The sequence below is a fragment of the Mesocricetus auratus genome, unplaced genomic scaffold (assembly GCF_017639785.1).
Source record: "Mesocricetus auratus isolate SY011 unplaced genomic scaffold, BCM_Maur_2.0 Super-Scaffold_100015, whole genome shotgun sequence".
Taxonomy (NCBI): domain Eukaryota; kingdom Metazoa; phylum Chordata; class Mammalia; order Rodentia; family Cricetidae; genus Mesocricetus; species Mesocricetus auratus.
This window is the reverse complement of record NW_024429198.1, coordinates 43,957,444-43,977,370: the sequence shown is the minus strand read 5'-3', so window position 1 is coordinate 43,977,370 and position 19,927 is coordinate 43,957,444. Positions and strand designations below refer to the sequence as shown.

The 19,927-nt window shown below is 42.9% G+C and overlaps 1 protein-coding gene across 7 annotated transcripts in view; it reads left to right on the top strand.

Moving 5' to 3' along the window:
• The window catches only part of Osbpl1a (oxysterol binding protein like 1A), a 193,227-nt gene that overhangs the window by 105,011 nt on the left and 68,289 nt on the right, over window positions 1–19,927 (top strand). For 6 of the 7 annotated variants that reach the window (XM_040757850.1, XM_040757852.1, XM_040757851.1 and 3 more), the window contains one exon: window positions 12,834–12,996. The exons of the other annotated variant lie outside the window; for it this stretch is intronic. In XM_040757850.1, coding sequence (XP_040613784.1) covers window positions 12,834–12,996 — 163 coding nt within the window. The remainder of the gene's footprint in view (window positions 1–12,833; window positions 12,997–19,927) is intronic. 7 annotated transcript variants of the gene reach the window in all.

Below are 19,927 nucleotides of genomic sequence, written 5' to 3'. Positions count from 1 at the left end.
TTTGGTAGTCTCTGCATTGTAGTATTGTCTTATCAGTTAGTTGAAATGCTTGTGCCCCAGAGTACTTTTATGTATAGTAATTATATTTTAGGCATTTAATTTTGACTTTGTTATAGATAATTTCAAGGACCCCAATTTAATAAACATTGTAATTATAATGGGAAGGTTTTAACTTTTTGTGTGACTCAGTTTAACTATATATTTTAGTCCAATATTTGGAGAAATAATTTGAGGGTATTAAATACATATAAGTCTTTCCATCATAATTACATTGAGTTTGTCACTTGGTGGCATTAAATTCATGTATGTTACTGTACAACTGTCTCATCCACCTTGTAAGATGGAAACTCGGTCATGAAGCAGTAGCCTGTTCCCTACTCTCCCAAGTTCCGGAAACTCATTCTGTTCTCCATCCTTATGCAGTTGGCTCCCTTTTGTACCTCATGCAAGAGGAATCATACAGTAGTTATGTATTTACCTTTTCCTATTTGACTGGACTCATCTCCCATGCCATTCTCAGTGTCATCCATGTTATCTCTGGGTCAGGATTCCTGTGTCTGAAGCGTATAGTGTTCCACCTTTCGTGTGTGACTTTTCCCATGGGCTGTTGTGAAGAACCCTGCTGTGAACATGGTGTGCGAGTACTTCTAAGTCTGGGTTGTCATGGTGGGTGTTTAGCATATACCTAGAAGTGTGCCTGCTAGGCCATATACCATGTCTCCCTATGACTCTTCGTGGCACAGCCACACTGCTTTCCACAGCATGTACCATTTGATGCTCCTGTCAACATCACCAAGGCTCTGCTTCCTCTGTATCCCATTGATATCAAATTTACTTTTGTTTTGTTGATTGTTTTCTTAATCAGTAATCATCCGAAGAGTGTAAAGTGTGACAAAAAGTTTAAGTAGAATTACTGATATTTTCTATGCATATATTACCCTCCAAATTGTCAGGCTATCCCTTCCTGACATTGGCCCATCCTTGCCTTGCAAAGCATTGGTTTAACATTGTTTTTGAAACTGTTCATCATTTGCTAGTGGTGGGAGGGTGCACCTTAGTGTACCCCCTTTTCAAGTGTTCCACAAAGCAAGCATGGTTTCATGTCTGTACATGCATGTGTGAGCGTGTATAAGTGCATGGGGAGCCAAAGGTTGGTATTTGTTTCTTCCCCTGTTTTCTACCTTCCTTCTTGAGATATGATCTCTGACTGGACCTAGATGGCCAGCAAGGCCTGAAAAATCCTCTCCTCTCTATCTACCATCTCTGAGGTAATTTATTTGTTTAGGTGCTAGCACTTTACCTACTGAGACATCTTCCCAGCCCCGATGCTTAAGATTTGACTTAAATATTTTTTAATGTTATCTTTCTGTATTATAGATACCAAATACTGATTTGCTGTCACATTTCAAAGGGCCATTACCTAATTGAAGAGAATTTTGTCATATAGAGGGTTATTAGAACTATGAAATATGAGATGAGAAATGGTGGTACAGGAGAGTAGCTAGGGCCTAAAGAAACAGTAGTTCTTTCTTAAGCCAAAATATTATAGACTTGATTTGAAAAGAAAACTCAGAATGTTTTATATTGAAGTTAGTTTTTGATCTTTATCCACAGTTGTAAGTACAGAGTTCCTAGACTGTAAAGAAAAGAAAAAAATTAAGATTGGAACTTCAGAAAATGTAATCTCAGAATTATAAAGGGATCCTAGACATCATGGATTTTTGTTGTTCTTAGGCCTTCTTCCCACAGCTTCTGGCAGCCAGGCAGTCACCGTAGCAGTATGATCAGAGAGTTGTGTGTGTATATCTAGTAGCTAAGAGTCACACCGACTGGATGAGTCCAGTCTCTCTGCACTTCTGTGTTATCATGGCGTCCTGTAGCCTGGCTTTGCTCTGCTTCCCTCACTGTGTAATGGCAGCTGCACAGTGCTGTGGTGGAGAGGATGCTTCAGAGTAAACAGCATGGCCCTTAGCTCCTGCTGCCGCTGCCCCTGCCGCTGCTCCTGCCGCTGCTGAGTGGTCTCTGTGAGCCCCTTGCTCCACTGTCTTGACAGAAGGTTAAAGTTTTATTCCCTTCTGTGTTTTGAACTCATGACTCCAGGTCAGCTGTGCAGTGTCATAGAAAAGAGTCTTTTCTCTCGTGTGCGAGTTTCTTGGCTATTTGGAATAGTTAGAAAATTCCTTTTCCCTAAGCCAAGCATCTCCTAGCTCTCTCAGAGTCACGCTGTGTCAGACTCTGCAGAAGGCTGCCTTCTCTTCTGTGAGAAAGGGTACTTTTTCTTGAAAGGTGTCTTTAGAGACAGAGCAGTTGCACAGAGAAGGGGAATGCAGAGTGTGGCTTCTCACCGTTCACGCGGGGAGCCTCCAGTGCTCGCTCAGAACTGCAAGACTGTGGTATGCAAGGCCTGTGTGTGACCCTGGCGCCCTCCATGGCCTCGTCCTCTTCACATCTCCTTGCTGTGACCTAAGGACTTGTGACACCTTGTGTCTTTCCCCTCAGTAGCTGGGAAGTAGAACAAGTGCAGGCTTGCCCTCTGACTCACGGTGGACTCCCTGGGCCTGGCATGGAGTGGGTGGCTGACGAATTCTTGTTGGGTGAAGAAGACGGGACTGCACCCTTCTTCTGCCTTGAAGATTGCAAAATACTGGGCTTGAAAGGGGCTCTTGAGGACCAGTCAAGGTCATTTTTTTATTTTTAAAGCTTACAAGAAATTACAAAGCCGTATTGTTTTTTAGACTTTTGCAGATTTCAAGGCATTTTGGTTTGTTTAGTAAATATATATTTCCTTTTAGCCACATGCTAGACAATTTTATTTACTGGAATACCACTGACTGTGTATGCATGCCTCGGTAGGCTTAGTGATCTTGGCAGTTAGCCCACTAAATTGGTTCCAATATGATCTTTTTCTCCTAGTTGGAGGACTATGAAGCTACTTGTCACATCAGAGGAAAACATTGAAATTTGCCTGGGGCAGAAACACAGACATTGTTCCTGGTGTGCGTGGGCACACGTGTCTGAGCATGTATGCATGTTCAAGGGTGTAGGTGGAAGTACCTCACTTGTGTGCCAGGGTCCCGAAGGCTCTCTCTTGGCTACACTCGCTGCCCAGTGAGCTCCAGGGGTTCCTGTCTCTGCCATCTCAGTCCTGGGATTATAGGTGGGGCATCACCATGCCTGACTTTTCACATCCATCTTGGGGAGCCGAATGTGGGTTGTCATGCTTTGGTGGCAAGTGCTGTGCCATTGAGCAATCCCCCTCAGTCTTTAAAGGTGGATGGTGCAAGGCTGTGAGACTGTGGCACAGGCCTGGAATCCCAGCAGTCGGTGACAAATCAATGTGAGTTGGAGCCTGGTCTACAGAGCAGTTCCAGAACAGTCAAGGCTGGACAGAGAAACCCTGTCTCCAAAACAACAACACAAAGTGGATGTTGTGATCATGGACTATCTCTGCCCTGCAGCTGTCCTCAACAAAAAGAAGGCAAGAACTCCTTCTTCTTGTTGAACACATGGGTGAATCCAATCAAAACCTCATTCGTTTATTTCAAGTTTCAGGACAGGCAAACCAAGTCCAGGGCACAGGAACCCACCTGGGCAGGGTAGCTGAAAAGGGCCTGGAATTGAGGGGAGGGGGCAGTGGGAGCGTCCTGACTTTGTGGCAGTGCTTGGTGTGTAGTGGGTACATTTGCCACTACCCCTAAAGCAGATGGGTTCTATCTAATCTCAGCAGGTACTTCAGAAGCACACGTAGAGTTGCTATGGTGTCACTTGTGTTAAAATAACCTTTCTAGTTCTCTGCATTAGCATAAGTGTCAACTACAGCCTGCATAACTACTCAAGATTACACTTAATAGAGTTGTGGTTAAATTCTCCATCTTTACAGATGATCACTTATCTGTTATGGCATATTTCTTAAAAAGAGATTTATTTCAAGGTATGTACGATGCACAAATCTGTGGAGAGCAGATTACATAAGAACAGGTTATTTTTAGGTGGAGAGCTTTGCAACCATGAGGAGTGTCCTTAGCATACTCTCAGATTGGGTTCCTAAACAGATGCCAAGGCAGCCCTGTGTTCTGGCTTTCCAGAGGCCCTGTGCTCTGACTGACTGACGAGAGGCTCTGTGCTCAGACTGTCTGGAGGCCTTGTGCTCTGACTGACTGTCCGGAGGCTGTGGGACACTTCTCATCAGATGTCTGCAAACTGGACATAGCATTGATGGTGGCAACATTGATTCCTAGGTGGGATCTATTTTCAAATACTTTGCTGACTGGAAAATTGTGAGAGACATAAATGGAAGTATATGGAAAAGCTAGTTTTTACATATAGTAAAATATAACAATCAGAATTTAGGATCCACTAGCAAGACTTTAATAAATAATAAATACACAAAAGCAGCATGTATTACCTCTTAATATTCTTCATTGTTTTTCTATCAGAATAACTTTTTTGTTTTTTTGAGAATTTCTCTGTGTAGTCTGGCTCTCCTGGAACTCGCTCTTTAGGACTAAGCTGGACTAGAACTCATGGAGATCCACCTGCTTCTGCCTGCCTCCCTAGTGCTGAGCTTAAAGGTCATGCCACCACTGCTTTGTAAATAAATGTGTTTAATCTATTTTTTAAAAATTGTAAGTGTGTGTGCATATGCCCATTCATGGAGGCCAGAGGGAGAATGTCAGTTGCTGTCTAGCTTCCCTGAAGCAAGGTCTCTCACTGAATCTGTAGCTTCCCTGAAGCAAGGTCTCTCACTGAATCTGTAGTTTGTGCCCCTGGATTCCCACCCACTGCCTAAACTGCTGTCAGTAAAACCATAGTAATCTCCTCTTTCCATCCTGTCTCTAGTCCTGTCTTATTTCCTAATTACTCCCTTCCCCAGTGACAGGGTACAGGCTTAGAAGAACAGTCACATCTGACTGTGTACACAGATGTTGGAGATCTGAACTTGGGTCTTCAAGGATAATTTTTAAGTAAACTTAGTCTGTAGTAGTCTATAAACACACTATATGTTTCAGTGTTTGGGTTTGCTTTTAATAAAAATCTCCAAGCCCCAAACCATTGGCTTAAATGAATTAGAGATATATTTTTCCTTCACCTTGAAGAGTCGGGAGGTGGACAGTGTGAGCTTCATGAAGGGAGGCTTCAGGGCTAAAGGCAATTCCAGGCACCACATTCCTATGCCTCTTTCCTTTGTAGACTTGGTAAATTCTGCAAAATACTGCAGTCTTTTGGCCAGAGCTTCTTTCCGTAGCTGAAGGTGATGGAGGGACTGAAAAGTAGACACCTGGCTGGATGTGTGTTGTCAGCTAATATGTTGGGGTCCTTTGCAAGGAAAGGGGGAGGATCAGTGTTGACAGCACCCAGCGGCCTCTGACCTGCGCACAGCCTGGTTGTATGTTCTTGGAAGTTCTGACTCAGCAGTTCCAAACCTGGCCATGGAATCTGAGGAACCGTGAAACAAATGTACCCCTGTTAGGTGCTTATGGGGAAACCTCAGCTCTAAGCAGATGTCTACCCGATAGACCTGCCAGTACTTGGGTGAAGGGGCTGTTCATCTGGAGGGTGTGTCACCTGCTGAGGCAGCCTGTCTCCTTACAGCAGTGTGAGCTCTACTAGGGCCTCCACAGAAGGGTTCCAGTTGGTGTCAGTGTGTGTGAGTGTGTGTGTGTGAAGTCATGGGTCAACCTCAGGCACCATTCATCTTTTAGTTTGAGATAATCAAGCAGATGTCCTCCTTCTTGCCTACAGAACACTATCAACCGAACTGTCAGCTCCCCAAGGACACATGACCTGACCTGCTTTTAAAAATAGAACTTTAAAGTTAATTTTTGCATGGGTATAGAACAATCCACTATCATTGTTTACCAAACTGGGACCAAACCCTTAAAGAAAACTGACTCTCCCTTCCCCAGAAACCATTGGTTGTCAATAGCTCCTCAACTCCTCCATGTTAGCATGTAGACTGCCTTGATCTCATGCAAGCAAGCCCAGTTGCTATGTCCATGTGTGCAGCAGTCCTGCCATGCCCAGAAGATATGCTTTTGCCCAGGTCTTTCCAGACTTTTGCCTCTTACAACCTTTTCTCTCTCTTATATGACATAGATTATGACTGAGTACTTTGTAGACACACTCTGTGCTTTGACCAACAGTTGGTTAGTTTTCTGCATTAACAGCTGTCCATTGTACAAACTGCTTCTCCAATGTATATAGATGTGTACATAGACGTGTATTTGGAGGGTATATTAATAGTATGTCCTGTGAGCAAAGTGATACTTGTAGCTTCACTCTGGGGTTTATCAATTCCCTAGTGGTGGGTTTTTGATTAAATTTAGGTATGGGTTTCATTCTTGGAGTAGGCCATAAATCAAATCAGAAAACAGCTGATTGACCTTATAATGCTCATGTCATTATTTCACCCCTGGACAATTCCTGCCAGGCTGGTCATTATTCTAGCGCACAGGATTCACAGTGGGGTAAGACTGCTGATGACTCTTCACCCATAGCAGACTACATAACACCTTCAGGTACTATGAACCTGAAGCAGGGAGGAAGCTGCTTCTTGACCAGTACTAGCTTGAGTTCTCCATGTCCTGTTAACAAAATATACGGTGACTTCTGCCATAGTCTTTTCATCAAGTTCTGGTGGCAATGGGAGTAGTCTATATTGTGTAGGAAGTCTCTGAGATGCCCCTGGTAAACATCTTGAGGTAAGGCTTTCCATATTGGTACTGGACATTTTACTTTGAAACCTATGGTTACTGGGCAGAGCATCATCCTCTGTGTAGGGTAACTCAGAGGGGGGGGAGGGGTGGGTCAGAGAGAGAAGAGAGACAGAGAGGGGGGGAGAGGAGAGAGAGATTATATAATACTAGATTTTAATATGGGTTTTCAAAGTTAGCCCTCTACCACCCTGCTTCCCCCTCTCCCTCCCCACTTAACCCGCATCCCCATTAGCAGTGACACTCAGTTGTTACTGGAGTGTATGAACGACTAGAAAACTTGTTGAAATTGGTAATGATATTAATGCTTTGGGGTGGCTTTCTCAACTGTTTATGATTTTTTTCTTTTTAAACCATACACTACTCCTACAGTTGTGAGTATATAATGACCTAACAATAACTGAAGCTCATTCAAACAGGAAACTGCTGTGTGTTGAGTTAAGAAGATACTATTTTGAAAAATAGATTTTTAGGAAATTTCAAAGCCAGGGGTGGCCATGCATACTATATTCCCAGTACTTGGAGGTATAGGCAGGAGGGTTAGAAATTCAAGGTCATTCTCAGCTACATAGGGAGTTCTAGGTCAGTTTGACTCAAATAAAAACACAAGCAAAATCAAAAAACTTCTAGAATCTTTATTGAATAGGTATATTTGGAATTCTGTTTTTATAGGCAGCATGAGCTGTTGTGTTAAATTGAGGCATGTTTTACAATGTTTTGGATATTCATCATCATGTGGTTTAGCATTCTATTGTATAGTTTACATAATCCATTGGAAACCATTGGAGTTTTAACTTATACTATAATCTGGGATGACTTGGACGTTACACACTGAAGTACATAGTGCTTACAGGAAAATAGTAAGTGCTACTTTTAGATTATAAAAGGACATGATACTAGGTAAACCTTCCAACATCAGTGATTCAATGTTCTCATTGAAGCTCAGGTTCTTCTGAGCTCATTCTTGTTCCAATTTATTGTTAACCCTTAGAGCCATTAAGGGAACACCCATTGTTGGGGCCATACTGGGGGTGCTGATCTGTGAGATCAGTGCCACTCTTAATTCCAAATCATGATTCATTCTTCCATATCTATGAAGGATAGGCAGAAAGCAAATTTCCTTGACATATTTTCACTTGTGTGCAGCATTTGATTTGATTTTTAAGAAGTTATTTTTAAGTTGTTCCAACAAAACAAGTTCAGATACTCTGGGTCTACCCAGTGTTATTTTGTTTTTCCTCCAGATTTCATTATCACCTCACCCCCACACCCCTAGCCCAATTTATTTGCCAGGTATCTTTTTCTTAAGTTAAAGAAGAAATTTTGCTTTTTACAAAATAATATCTTTACCTCTGCCTCCAACTATTTCACAGTATCTGCTTTCCTGTTGTTCCATCCTGGATAAAAGACTGTCCCTAGATCTGCCTTGATATAAATGTCTAAGGGTCTCCTCAGAAGTGACTATGGAGCAGGAGGCTTTGCAAAGGTCTTCCTTTGATCGTGCCAGTCAACACCGGATCAATCAGGTCTTCCTTCAGTGCAGGAGCCTGAGGGCAGGAAGGCAAGGCGCTTGTTCTAAGGGGAGTTCTCTTTCTCTCAGGGTGAACAAAACTGCGGCAGGTGAAGGTGACTATGAGAAAAGAGCATCTTTAGTGGTGCTGGAAGCCATTGTTGAGTTGACCAGAGTGTGAGATTGAAGCTCTGTAGCAATCTTATTTTGAGCTTCTAGGCATACTTCCTTCATGTTGTCAAGAGACTAGTGTGGCTTCTTTTATGTCATATGCTGGGACCAGTGTTGCTTGATCTCCACAACTGTTTCTTGATATCTATGTTCTTCACTTGCAAGAAGACAACAGAAGCAATTAGAAGAAAATTTGAAGTTACATGTACCTATCTATTTGAGCCTATGCCTACACCTGCCATTTTTTCCTCTTGCAGGAGAGTGACCTGTCTAGTCCCTTAATGAAGACCAGCTACACTTAGGGATTAATTCTCAGTAATATCATTCCAGCAATCCTCTCTGCTCATTCCCTCTTCACTAGTGGCTACAAAACACAGGCTGGGCTTTGTCATATTTCTGCCCTTTCTCTGCCCTAGTGAACTTACCTTATAACTTAAAATATAACCCATGAGACATAACCTCTCTTCCTTAAACATCTGAATTCGTGAATGTCTAATAGCATCTTAGTTTTATCACATGTTAAGACTGAGATCCAGCAGGCCTGTCTTCCCACAGTCTACCCTGCTTCAGGTAATCACAACTCTGTCTTACTCTCTGAGCCCCAAACCATGAAGCCATGTTGCTTCCTTCCTTACTCTGACATCTGTCCACAAATTGTTTAGTCCCTCTCTCAAAATCTTGCCAGACTAGTCATGCTCTTCAGCACTTCCCCAGCAAGTGTCAGTCTTTTTTTTTTCTGTTTTACTTGACCTCCCCACAGTCTCTTGTTAAGCAGGGACATAAAATAAATTAATTTCATGTGAAATAATGGTTCAAGATAGCAAAGAATATAAGTACTAGAGTCATTGACATCCTTAGAACTTACTGTACACAAAGATGCTCAGTATGTCACAAAACAAAGCAGCTGTGTGCTGTGGACTGTCATCAGGATGTACATCCATATTCCATCGAGCCTCACATGGGATCAAAGTATAGTATCCCCAGACCCTAGAAGAGAGATTATGGTTTAGTCTGACTGTGGATTGAGAAGTGACGGTGAACAGTTTGGATTCATGTGAGCACGACATCCTTATCTTCGTCTGTATTTCATATGTGGTAACTGAGTGCCACAGTCTAAGTGATTTATGAAGTCTTTATTTTGCCCACAGTTCTGGAGTTGGAAGCCTTAAGTATATGATGCCATCATTTGTTAAGAGTCTGGTAAAGACCTTCCGTCTAGTTCATGCATAGAAGACTCACATGGCCCCTTGCCCGCTAGATTCTCTCTTACATAGTCACTAATGCCATCAAGCCCTTCCACCCTGAAAAGGTCTCATCTAATTCTAATTATATCCTCAAGGCTTTACTTCCATATACTACTAACATTTGGCTTTGGAGATTACATTTCTAGTACCGGCAGTCGGAGGCTGTCAAACTCTGGCAGTTTGGCTTCACCCAGTGTCATCAAATGTGAGTGGAAGAGCTCACATAAGCTGTGCATTACCATACCACACATTTTTTTTTTGATTGTTTTGTTTTTCCAGACAGGATTTCACTGTTTAGCCTTGGAGCCTGTTCTGGAACTTGCTCTATAGAGCAGGCTGGCCTCGAACTCATAGAAGTTCATTTGCTTCTGCCTCCTGAGTGCTGGGATTAAAGGTGAGCACCACCACAGCCCACCTCATACCACACTTGTTATCAGTTTTGTTAGAGTAGTAACAGGCAGTGTCTTGAATCTCATATCCTGAGAAAGTTTGAGTGTTGTTGGTCCTACTACCACAGCAGTGTTGGAACACCTTCTTCTCAGAGGGAAAATTAGTGAAGATCAAGTATTTCAGACTCTGATACATTCTTTCTTATTGTAGCTGTATGTGTAATAACAAGAAGAAACCAGAGTGTGGCCTGAATTTCCCAGTCTTATAATCAGGTCATTGTACCTGGTGTTCCCTGGACACTAATCAACAGTCTCCAGCTATTAGACGTCTTTGTCAAATGATGTATTATCTCTGCCCCATTCACCCCCTATAAGGCATAGATAAATAGCAGGGCACTTTCTAGAAGGAAGAATAGCTACAATGTATGTAGACTGGCTAGCACATGCTTTTTAAAAACTGGATTGCCTTGCTGGCATCTGTTCCTGTGGGAAACATTTGCTGAAGAGTTCATCTAGCAGGAAGTGGAATAAAATGGAAGTGGTTTGAGGCGATAGACTCCTCAAAATAGAGTTAATCTTCAAGGGGCTTTAGATAGCAACACACTTGCTTCCTGTTGGGTAGTTGACGGTACTGTCCTGCTTTCAAGCGTCCTCACAGGTGCCTTTCTGTAGGGAGAAAGCATCTTGGTGCAGTTCCCGCCCTTAGGGTTCCTTGGTCATGCAAATCCCTTACTCAAGGAGAGAGTGTCCTTTTACAGGTAGTTTTGTGGAAAGGCTTCTTCAGTGAGGGAATTCCCAAGAGGCCAGAAACTCCAGGGAGCATTCTCAGATCAACTGAAAGATTAACAAGTTCACACAGGAGGGCAGCACCCCCTCCCACCTCCACCCCCTTCATTCTCTTCTCTAACAAGTGAGGACAGCTGTAGGTGGTGGCAGGAAGGGAGTAATGCTTATTTTAGGTGTATAAAGGCTTCACTGTGATTGGAATAAGATTTTCTAGGGAGGATAGGATGTTTGAGGGTTGGATCAATTTTGTCCCTTGGCTGTAATCTACATAAATCTAGCATTCAAATGTAAGCATTTGTTAAGCAAAAGGAATTATTCTTCTGTCATATTTAAAGGTTCAGTCTAGCCACAGTATAATCATTCCTTCTCTGGAGACACTATTTTAATTATGAGAATTTTTACAAGTGTTTTTGGGTTTGTTACAAAATATAATTATGTACCTTTAAAGTTTTTGTACTTTTGTGTGTTGTTTCTGTTTAGGACTACTTATGTGTATTGCTATCTTTAATTCATTATCAAAGCTCTAATAATTATACTCTCATTGCTCTAATGATAACGTGCCCGAGGACTGGATCGGTTCCCAAGATGATAAAGACTTAACCCTGTTTGTCCAATGAAATGAGCCTGGAAGCCAAACTGTATTTAGTTCTTCCCAGAATTCTTAGCAGAGCATTAGACCTGAGGCGCAGCCTCGAGGACCTCAGGTTCACACAGGGTCCTGGAGTCAGAACAGAGGGAAATGCTTCCTCCTTCGGGGCTTAGAGAGAAGCATGGGAAAAATGTCATGAGGTAAAGGGTTAGGATCAGTAGGGAGTGATGCAAGGTGAGCTTGTCAGAGTTCTCAGATAGAGGTCTGAAGTCTGACCTGAAGAGAACTGGGAACTGGGTTTGGACCTATCTCTGTGTCTGCTTGGGAGGGAGGAGAAAGTCAAAGCAGGCTCCTGTCCTGTCCAGCACCAGTAGCAGGATTCTGCTGTCCAAAACACTGATTTTATAGAGGTGTTTGTTCCTATATCTATCCTAGGCTGACTCCAAAGTCTCCGTTCTCATGCTCAGTCCTCCCAAATCCTGGACTTGCAGGAAAACACACATAACTAGCTTTAAGACAGGCATTTATGTTTGAGGATTGCTTCTGAGAAATAGATTCTGCTGTTGAATTGAAAATAAGTTTAAAGACCATTGTGCTGAACACTGCTTAGGTTATGAGGTAACGATGGAGACTACAGAAGACATTCCTGAGAACACATGGCAGCCATTGGAGATAATGTCTCTGGCTCCAGAGTGAGTTGCTGAGCAAAACCAAGGGCCAGCAGTGGTTTCTGGAGTTCTTGGTGCAGAATTAGATAGAACCCAGGACCAAGCCCAGTGCATGCTGTCCTGTAAGGTTTGGAGGACTTTAGTGCAGGGTTAGATACTCTTGTGTGCCAAAATGCCTCACCATGCGTTGCCTTTCCTGTACCTTTTTTAAAAAGTTTACTAAAGTAAAGGCAACATGTAGAATTGAAGTAGAAACAAGGAATTGAAAATGGGTAGTAAAATTTTCTTAGCAACTTGTTTCCCTTTGTTTGATATTCCAACTATTTGGGAAATAAACTAATAGACTCTATTCAGTTTTGTGTATATTGTAAAATTTAAGGTGATGTGAAATATTTTTGTTGAAAGCTTGCCGAAATGATGTTTTAAAATTCCGAGATTAGTGTTGAGGAAGGAATATATTATTTTAAATGTAATTTCCAAATTGACTAACACCTTTTTATTTACTAGTATTCTTATAATTTGAGCCAAATTTGTTTGGTAGTTCACAATCTGCTTTCATTAGTTAAGTTGTTGTAAGAAAGAGGCCCCTTGAGAAGAACAAGATTAGTTTAGTGATTTTGCTCATTCATCTGTGTGTATGTAACTCAACTGCTTTTGGTTCTGATATTTCAGTTGAACTAGATCAAAAGCAAGTAATTTTCACAACCTTTGAGAAAGTGTGTTTCCTGTCACTCTGAACTCTTGTGTATATGCATTCTTCCAGGTGAGGAATTTTAAATTGGAACAGGAACAAGAAAAAAACAAAATTTTGTCAGAAGCACTGGAGACTTTAGCCACCGAACACCATGAACTAGAGCAATCCCTGGTTGAAGGATCCCCACCTGTCAGCATCCTTAGTGAGGACGAGTTCTATGATGCACGGTCAGGTAACTCCTGCATCCTTTCTCTGTGTTGTTGCAAGTGTGGAGTCCACCACCCAAGTCTTTGGAAGAGCGACAGTCACCTGGAATGTCCCAGAACAAACATGAAGATGTTTATCAGTGTAGTTCCCCTAACTACTGTGCAGTGCGTGCATGCATGTGATCAGAAGACAGCCTCAGACATTAGTTCTTTCCCCCATCTCCCAGCCTTGTTTAATACAGGGTTCTTGTTATTTACCACTATACCTCCCTAGAAACTTCCAGAGATCCTCCAGTTTCTGCTTCTGTCTAGCCACAGGACCACTAGGCTCATATGTGTTCATTACTGTTTTTAGCTTTACTTTGGTTCTGGGATCCAAACTCACATCTTTATGTTTAGGTGGCAAGCATCCACTGAGCCATCTACCCTGCCCAACTGGTGTGTGTGTGTGTGTGTGTGTGTGTGTGTGTGTGTGTGTGTGTGTGTGTGATGACAAGAATCTGAAGGTTGGTTACAAAAAGTCAACACTGAGTGGCTGAAATGGCTTTCACTGGTGAAGGTACCCACAGAAGAACCAGATCTCAGAAGTTGTCCACTGGCCACACACTATACTATGGCATGGATGTGGCCCTCCAAATAAATAAACACATTAGTTTTTAAGCTAAAGAGAGTTGCTACTTCAAATAAGTCAAAGTGGAGTCTGCCTAATTTGAAAGTGTACAATATGTCAGAATTGGAATGAACACGTTTTATTTACTCCTTTTTCAGTGACCTCTGGGTGCCAGCTCTGGTGACATACTTTAAGAAAACAGAAAGAGACAATGGGTTCTGTCTTCAAAAAGGCCTTTAGAGTTCAATATGCTAGAGGCAAAGTAGATAGGAGACCAGAGTGTAACTGGGGCAGAAAAAAGGGAGCGCTTAACTTTGCCCCAGAAGCTGTGCACAAGCACAGCATAGCATATCCCCTATGAGCGTGTGGGGGGGTTGCCCTAGAGAGCAGAGGTGTTGGAGTCCCTGAACTGGGCCGCAGACAGGTATGAGCTGCCTGACGTGGGTGCTGGGAACCAAACTTGAGTCTTCTGGAATAGCACCAAGTGCTCTTGACCAGTGAACCATCTCTCCAGCCCCTTCTTCAGAGGTTAGTAACGACTCGACAGCCCCTCTTCCAGGCCTTCCTTCTCACATTTCCAAGTACATAGACTCGTATACAGTGGGACTTGGGAAAGCAGGATTATGTGATTATTCTGCATGAGCGTTTCACCCAGCAGTTTGTCTCAGGACTCCTCCTCAGCCTTGCATACACAGAGCGATTTCCTTAGCCACTCTCTTCTTGGGAGTTATTTAGCAGCTGCTCCTGTCTCTTGGCTTCTGGCTATGTTGAACAGTCACCACTGGAAGGAGGAGATAGAGAGGAGCAGTAGTCCCTCTTCCAGCATTCTCAGATTTGCCTCTTGGCCAGGTGGGATTGTGGTGACAGTTGTTTTCTGGGGTTTTGTGTTGAGCAGGCTCCTGAGAGCAAGCTAATAGCTCATCCTCTGTTGACTGTAGGGAATGAAATGAGGGATAGTGCCAAGCCTTGAATAGTCTACAGATTCTGTTACGTCTGTTTGAGCGCAGCAGTTCATCTGTGGCTTCTCTACTATTTCTTACTACAAGTTTAGGGAGTCATAGAATAATGTGAAGTTTTCATTGAAATGAAGTTGATAACCTGCATTCAAGTCCTGACCTGCTGCTGACCTGGCCACATAATTCATGGAGGTCATAATAGCTCTTGCTGAGTAATAACTTCATTTACACACTATAGTGTCTACACAGTAGCCTTTCTTCACACTTCCTCCTTCACTTCTGTTATGAAACAAGAAATCTGACCCCTTAAATAAGGCTAACCCTATTTGTCCTGCTGTCCCGTGCCTTCCAAAGGAGACTTAGTTATTGCTTCATTCATTTATTTTTAAAGTACCATGCGACTTAAAATTAAAGAGTGATTCAGTATTCCAGCCCTTAAAAGTGCTAGCATTAAAGTTTCAGCTGGGCTGTGTCCTTTCTAGTGGTCTAGGTGAGAACCTCGCTGTTTGCTTTAGTGACCCACCTGTGTGTTTTGAGTACTTGGTATTCAGGTGCTTGGTTAGGAATAAATATACCCAGATAAGAAAGATCCAGTCTTTGAAATCAGTAGGCTTGTTGGCAAGCTAGGAGGAGAGACCACAGCACAGGAGACAATGACATGTATGATAAGATACTACCTGGTCTTCCAGTCCTCTGTGGCCTCATTCCCAAGTTCAGTCCTGAGCGTGCTGTTTTCTGGAAGAGGAGAGTGAGAGTGAGGAGCAAGAAAAGGAAAGGAGAGGAGGACACCAAGGGTCAGCCACACAGCCAGCCGCAGAGTAAAGATATGTAGAATAATAAAAGGTAAAAAGCCCAGAGGCAAAATGTAAAGAGAAATGGGATGATTTAAGTTAGAAAAGCTGGGTAGAAACAAACAAAACAAGCTAAGATTAGACATTCATAAGTAAGAATAAGTCTCCATGTATTTTTTTTTGAGAGTTGGGTGGCGGGTCTCCAAAGAATTAAAAACAAAACAAAACAAAAAACTATTACACCAGGCCATGTTTATTCTTCCATGTTAGTCTACAACAACAATTTTCTATCCCATGACACTGGTTTTTAAATTTTAGATCCATGGCTACTGCTTCTGTCCATTTTTGCTGCCCATCAATCCTTGTACATTTTCTAGTAATTTTGGATGTTTATTTCATTCTTTAGCTCTTACCAAAAGTTTCTCTCCTGTTCCATCTAATGGGAAATGACAATGTCATAGAAAGATGATCTTGTGTCCACTAACAAAGCCAGCACCACAGAGACTTGGGCACTCCTGTGACATTTTGTATTCCACCGTTTTCTATTTCTCTTGTATTCTACACAGGCCGTTGGGTCTGCGTGGTGCTAGAGATATACCCCAAGGCTCACATGTTTGCACTCTTGCTCCCTGATTGTTGATGCTATTGTTGATGGTTAGGGAACCTTTCGGAGGAGGAGTCTTGTGGTGGAAGCACATCACTGGGGGCCAGCTTTGATAATTGATAGCCTTGCTGCATTTCTGATTCTCTCTCTCCTTTCAGCCTCTGGTTGAAGATGAACTCTTTTAGCTTCTTACTCTCTGTCTGACTGATGCATTGGGTCCCCCTCCATTATGGACTCTGCCTTTGGAACCATAAGCCAAAATAAACCCTGTCTTCCTTAAGTTGCCTTGGCCATGGCGTTTATCGAAGTAGCAGAAAAATAATACTGAAGTTGATGCCTATTGCTGTGACAGTCCTGAGCGTGCTGTTTTCTGGAAGAATGTGGAAGACTTTGCAACTTTGGACTAGAAAAATAAGCCAGTAAACAGTGTTATTCCTTGGTGCCTACTCTGTGTCACTGGGTCCCGCCTTGGTTTGCCTCATTATGTAAGCCAAATAAACCCTTCCCTCCCGTGGTGTTTTGAATGAGAATGGATACCATGGGCTCATGTGTTTCAGTGTTTGATCCTCAGTTGAAAGTTAAACTGGTTGGGAAGGATTAAGAAGTGTGGTTCTCTTCAAGGAGATTTGTCAGATGCAAGTTTGAGTTTTCAAAAGACCAGTGCCATTCCCAGTGTGTCTGTCTGCCCCCCCCCCCCAACTTGTTAAGCAAGGACAGCTTTCAGCTGTCCCTGATGCCATGCCATTGCTCTGTCATCATGGACTCTGACCCTCTGAAGACATAATCTAAATTAGTTCATTCGTTCGTTCGTTCGTTCGTTCGTTCATTCGTTCGTTCGTTCGTTCCTTCCTTCCTTCCTTCCTTCCTTCCTTCCTTCCTTCCATCCATTATTCTGTTCTTCCTTTGACCAGGTTTCTCTGTGTAGTCTTGGCTGCTCTGGAACTTATTCTGTAGACCAGCTGGCCTCAAGCTCAGAGATCCACCTGCTTCTTCCTCCCAAGTACTGGGGTTGAAGACAAGCACCACCACTGCCCAGCTTAAATGCTTTCTTTTATAAAAGCCTTGGTCATGGCATTGTGTCAAAGCAATAGGAAAGTAACTAAGACATTTCCCCAAGTTACTTTTGGTCAATGTGATGTCACAACAACAGAAAAAGTACCTAAAACAATTCTTTACTGAAGCCAACAGCTCTGTGTGTGTCCTGAGTTCTAGCCACTGTCACTCACATAAAGGCAATTCTTCCTTTAGCCAGTCCCCAGTGGCTGTAGGCTTACCTCTGCTGCTGTTGCTTCATGTTGTGGAGTGCCCAGACACCTTTAATGCACTTTTGCCTGATGTGCTGGTGCCTTCTCTACATTCTTCCCACGTTTTTGATAAAGTTGCTGAGCTTGTTCTTTTTCCTTCACTTATTCTGTAGGTTTGGACATGCCCTACTTGTAGGCTAGTGCAGCCACACATGGCCACACATGGCCAGCACAGAAGCCATAAATTCAGTAAACCAGGAGAGGCTTCTAGAGTGTGAACTTTGTGACAACATGTGCTCTATCAAAGACTGGATAAGCATCTAAAGCGACCTGGCTCTCTGCTACTTTCTCAAGACTTGCCTTGTCACCTCCCTCACTCCAGTCATCATGAGCCAATACTAGGTCTTGAATTTGGCATGTGTACCCTCAGGCCTTTGGTCTTTGTCATTTCTTCTTTCTACAAGTCTCTTAACCAAGATATCTATAATCTATTATGTTCAATATCTCACTTTCTATATTTTTTCTGTTTCTGAATGTATTTACAATCATTTTCTATTCCAATAGTGTCTTTCACATAATAAGTCTCTGTTGATTGCACACAACTGGACTATAAGTTACTTAATGGGGAGATGCTTTTATTCAGTTCACAAATGTTAGTCAAAAAGATGTATGTACTCAGCAAATATAAATTGGGTGAGTAAGTGAGTAAGGCCAACTCTTGTCTAATCTTCACTCTCCACGGCTGCCTCAGCCACACTCCTTTTTGACCCCACAGACGTGGCACTGCCCTTGTAATAGGTCTCCTCATTTCCATTCTGTGTCACTGGTTTTCATTATGTTCTTGGCTATGATGTATTGAGAAGCCGATCTCCAGACACATGCCCACCTTTCAATCGATAGAACTTGTAGACATCACCTCATTTGCAAAATGGCATCCTTGCAGATAGGATTGATAGAATCTTTGCAGTGACTCTAGGTTAGACCAAAGTCCTTTTACAAATGCTCTCATACAAGAGGCAGATTGGAAGGTTATACAGCCATGTGAGGAGAGGTAACATGAAGGTAGAAATAGAGATTGGTTAGTATGTCCAGGAGCCTGGCACACCTGCACCCATGTGGATGTAAAGGGGCCTTCAGGGGATTTTCCTCTAGAGCCCCAGGTACGGTACTGTCCTGCCAGCACTCTGGTTTTAACTAAGGGAAACTGATATTGGGACACTGCAGAATTTAGTCTGTGGTAGTTATTACCATATCCATAAGAAATGGTATACCAGGGCCATGTGCAAAGTCAAAAGCAGATGCTAGTCATCATCTTGTAAAATAATTGCATCATCCCTGTCCCTCTCAGCCTGTTGGCCATCAGAAGGGTCCCATGAGCATGAACAGAGACAGCTTCCCCCCTTCCCCAGACAGATTTCAGTGAATCAGCTCAATTTTCTTCCAGAGTATAAGGAATATATAGGATTGGGGATCTGGGGACAGACCTAATTTGCATGAAGTAGCACTCTGCTATCACAAGGCTCAGTGTGTGGTAGTAGGGTCCCATAGCCGAGCTCCTAGCACAGGTCGTCCAGCAGGGATCTGTGCTAAAGATGAATTAGGTATCTGGGTTAGAGACAGCGTTCAGATAAAGTCAGTCCTCCAGGCCCAGGGACGGTCTCCAGATAAGGGCAGGCAGACAGCAGGAAGTTTTGCTGCATAGGGAGGGAGTTTCCATATTGCCGAACTCAGAGAAAGCTGCCAGGCTATGGCTGACTGCAACCTCTAACCAGCCAGCAATGTATTCCAACAACTCCTGCCACCTGTGGGCTCAAGCCCGAACTCTGTGACCTGCCCCAATGTAACACAGTCTCTAGGACCCTGTCTCCCTGTGACTGCCTTCTTTGGCAGTTCCTTCTCCCTTGGCTTGAAATCGTTGTCTTCATCCTTCTCCGTGAAGCTTACTTGTCGTGTTTTCTCAGAAGCTGACTCTGACTTCCCTAAAATCAGGTCCTCCCATGTTCTCAAACACGTGTGTTTGCATATGTGGTTTTGTATGTCTTCCACTGTAGTGAATTAATCCCTCCTAACTGTCTCTGAAGCCAGTCCTTTAGCTAGTGTGTGGCAGGCCGATTGCTGGTTACGGGAATCTCCCAAAGTTGTTACTCTGTAACAGGTCTTGAATGCATCTGTGACTTCCCCAAAAATAATTTTGAAAAAGCCTGTCAATCAAGATGAATCAGGCAACTTGAGACTTAAACTCAGGTCCGTTAAGGTTTATCCAAACCTGTATGTTGTAGGTCATGTAATTCTTCAAGTACGTGTAAAGATCTTACAAATGGAAGTGCTAGATTATTCCTTAGGGGCTTTTGAGAAGTCTGTGGCAAGCGCTACCTAGCAGTGTGGCTGCCTTGACCTCAGATGTCCTCTAGGGAGGATGCCTAGAGTGCCTATGAACCTCGTGCCCCATTCCTGCTCTGGTCACCCCGTTAAATTACTACAGCAGTCTCTTGGCAGCCAACTCTGGAGTCATTGTATTTTCAGTTCATAATTTACTTTAAATATGATTTGGTCAGCTTTATTTCTTTGTTCTGCTCTCTCATTTATTTCTGTGTTATTTTTGAGTTTATGAGGTTATACCTATTGCTTAATAGGATGTGGCCCTGGCATTTAAAGCTGCATTTGGGTCATTCCAGGCATTTTAAGAAGAGTCCCAGTTCATGGGTAACTTAAACAATGAAAGCTTTAAACTGAGCTGTGCTTCTTGCCCTTC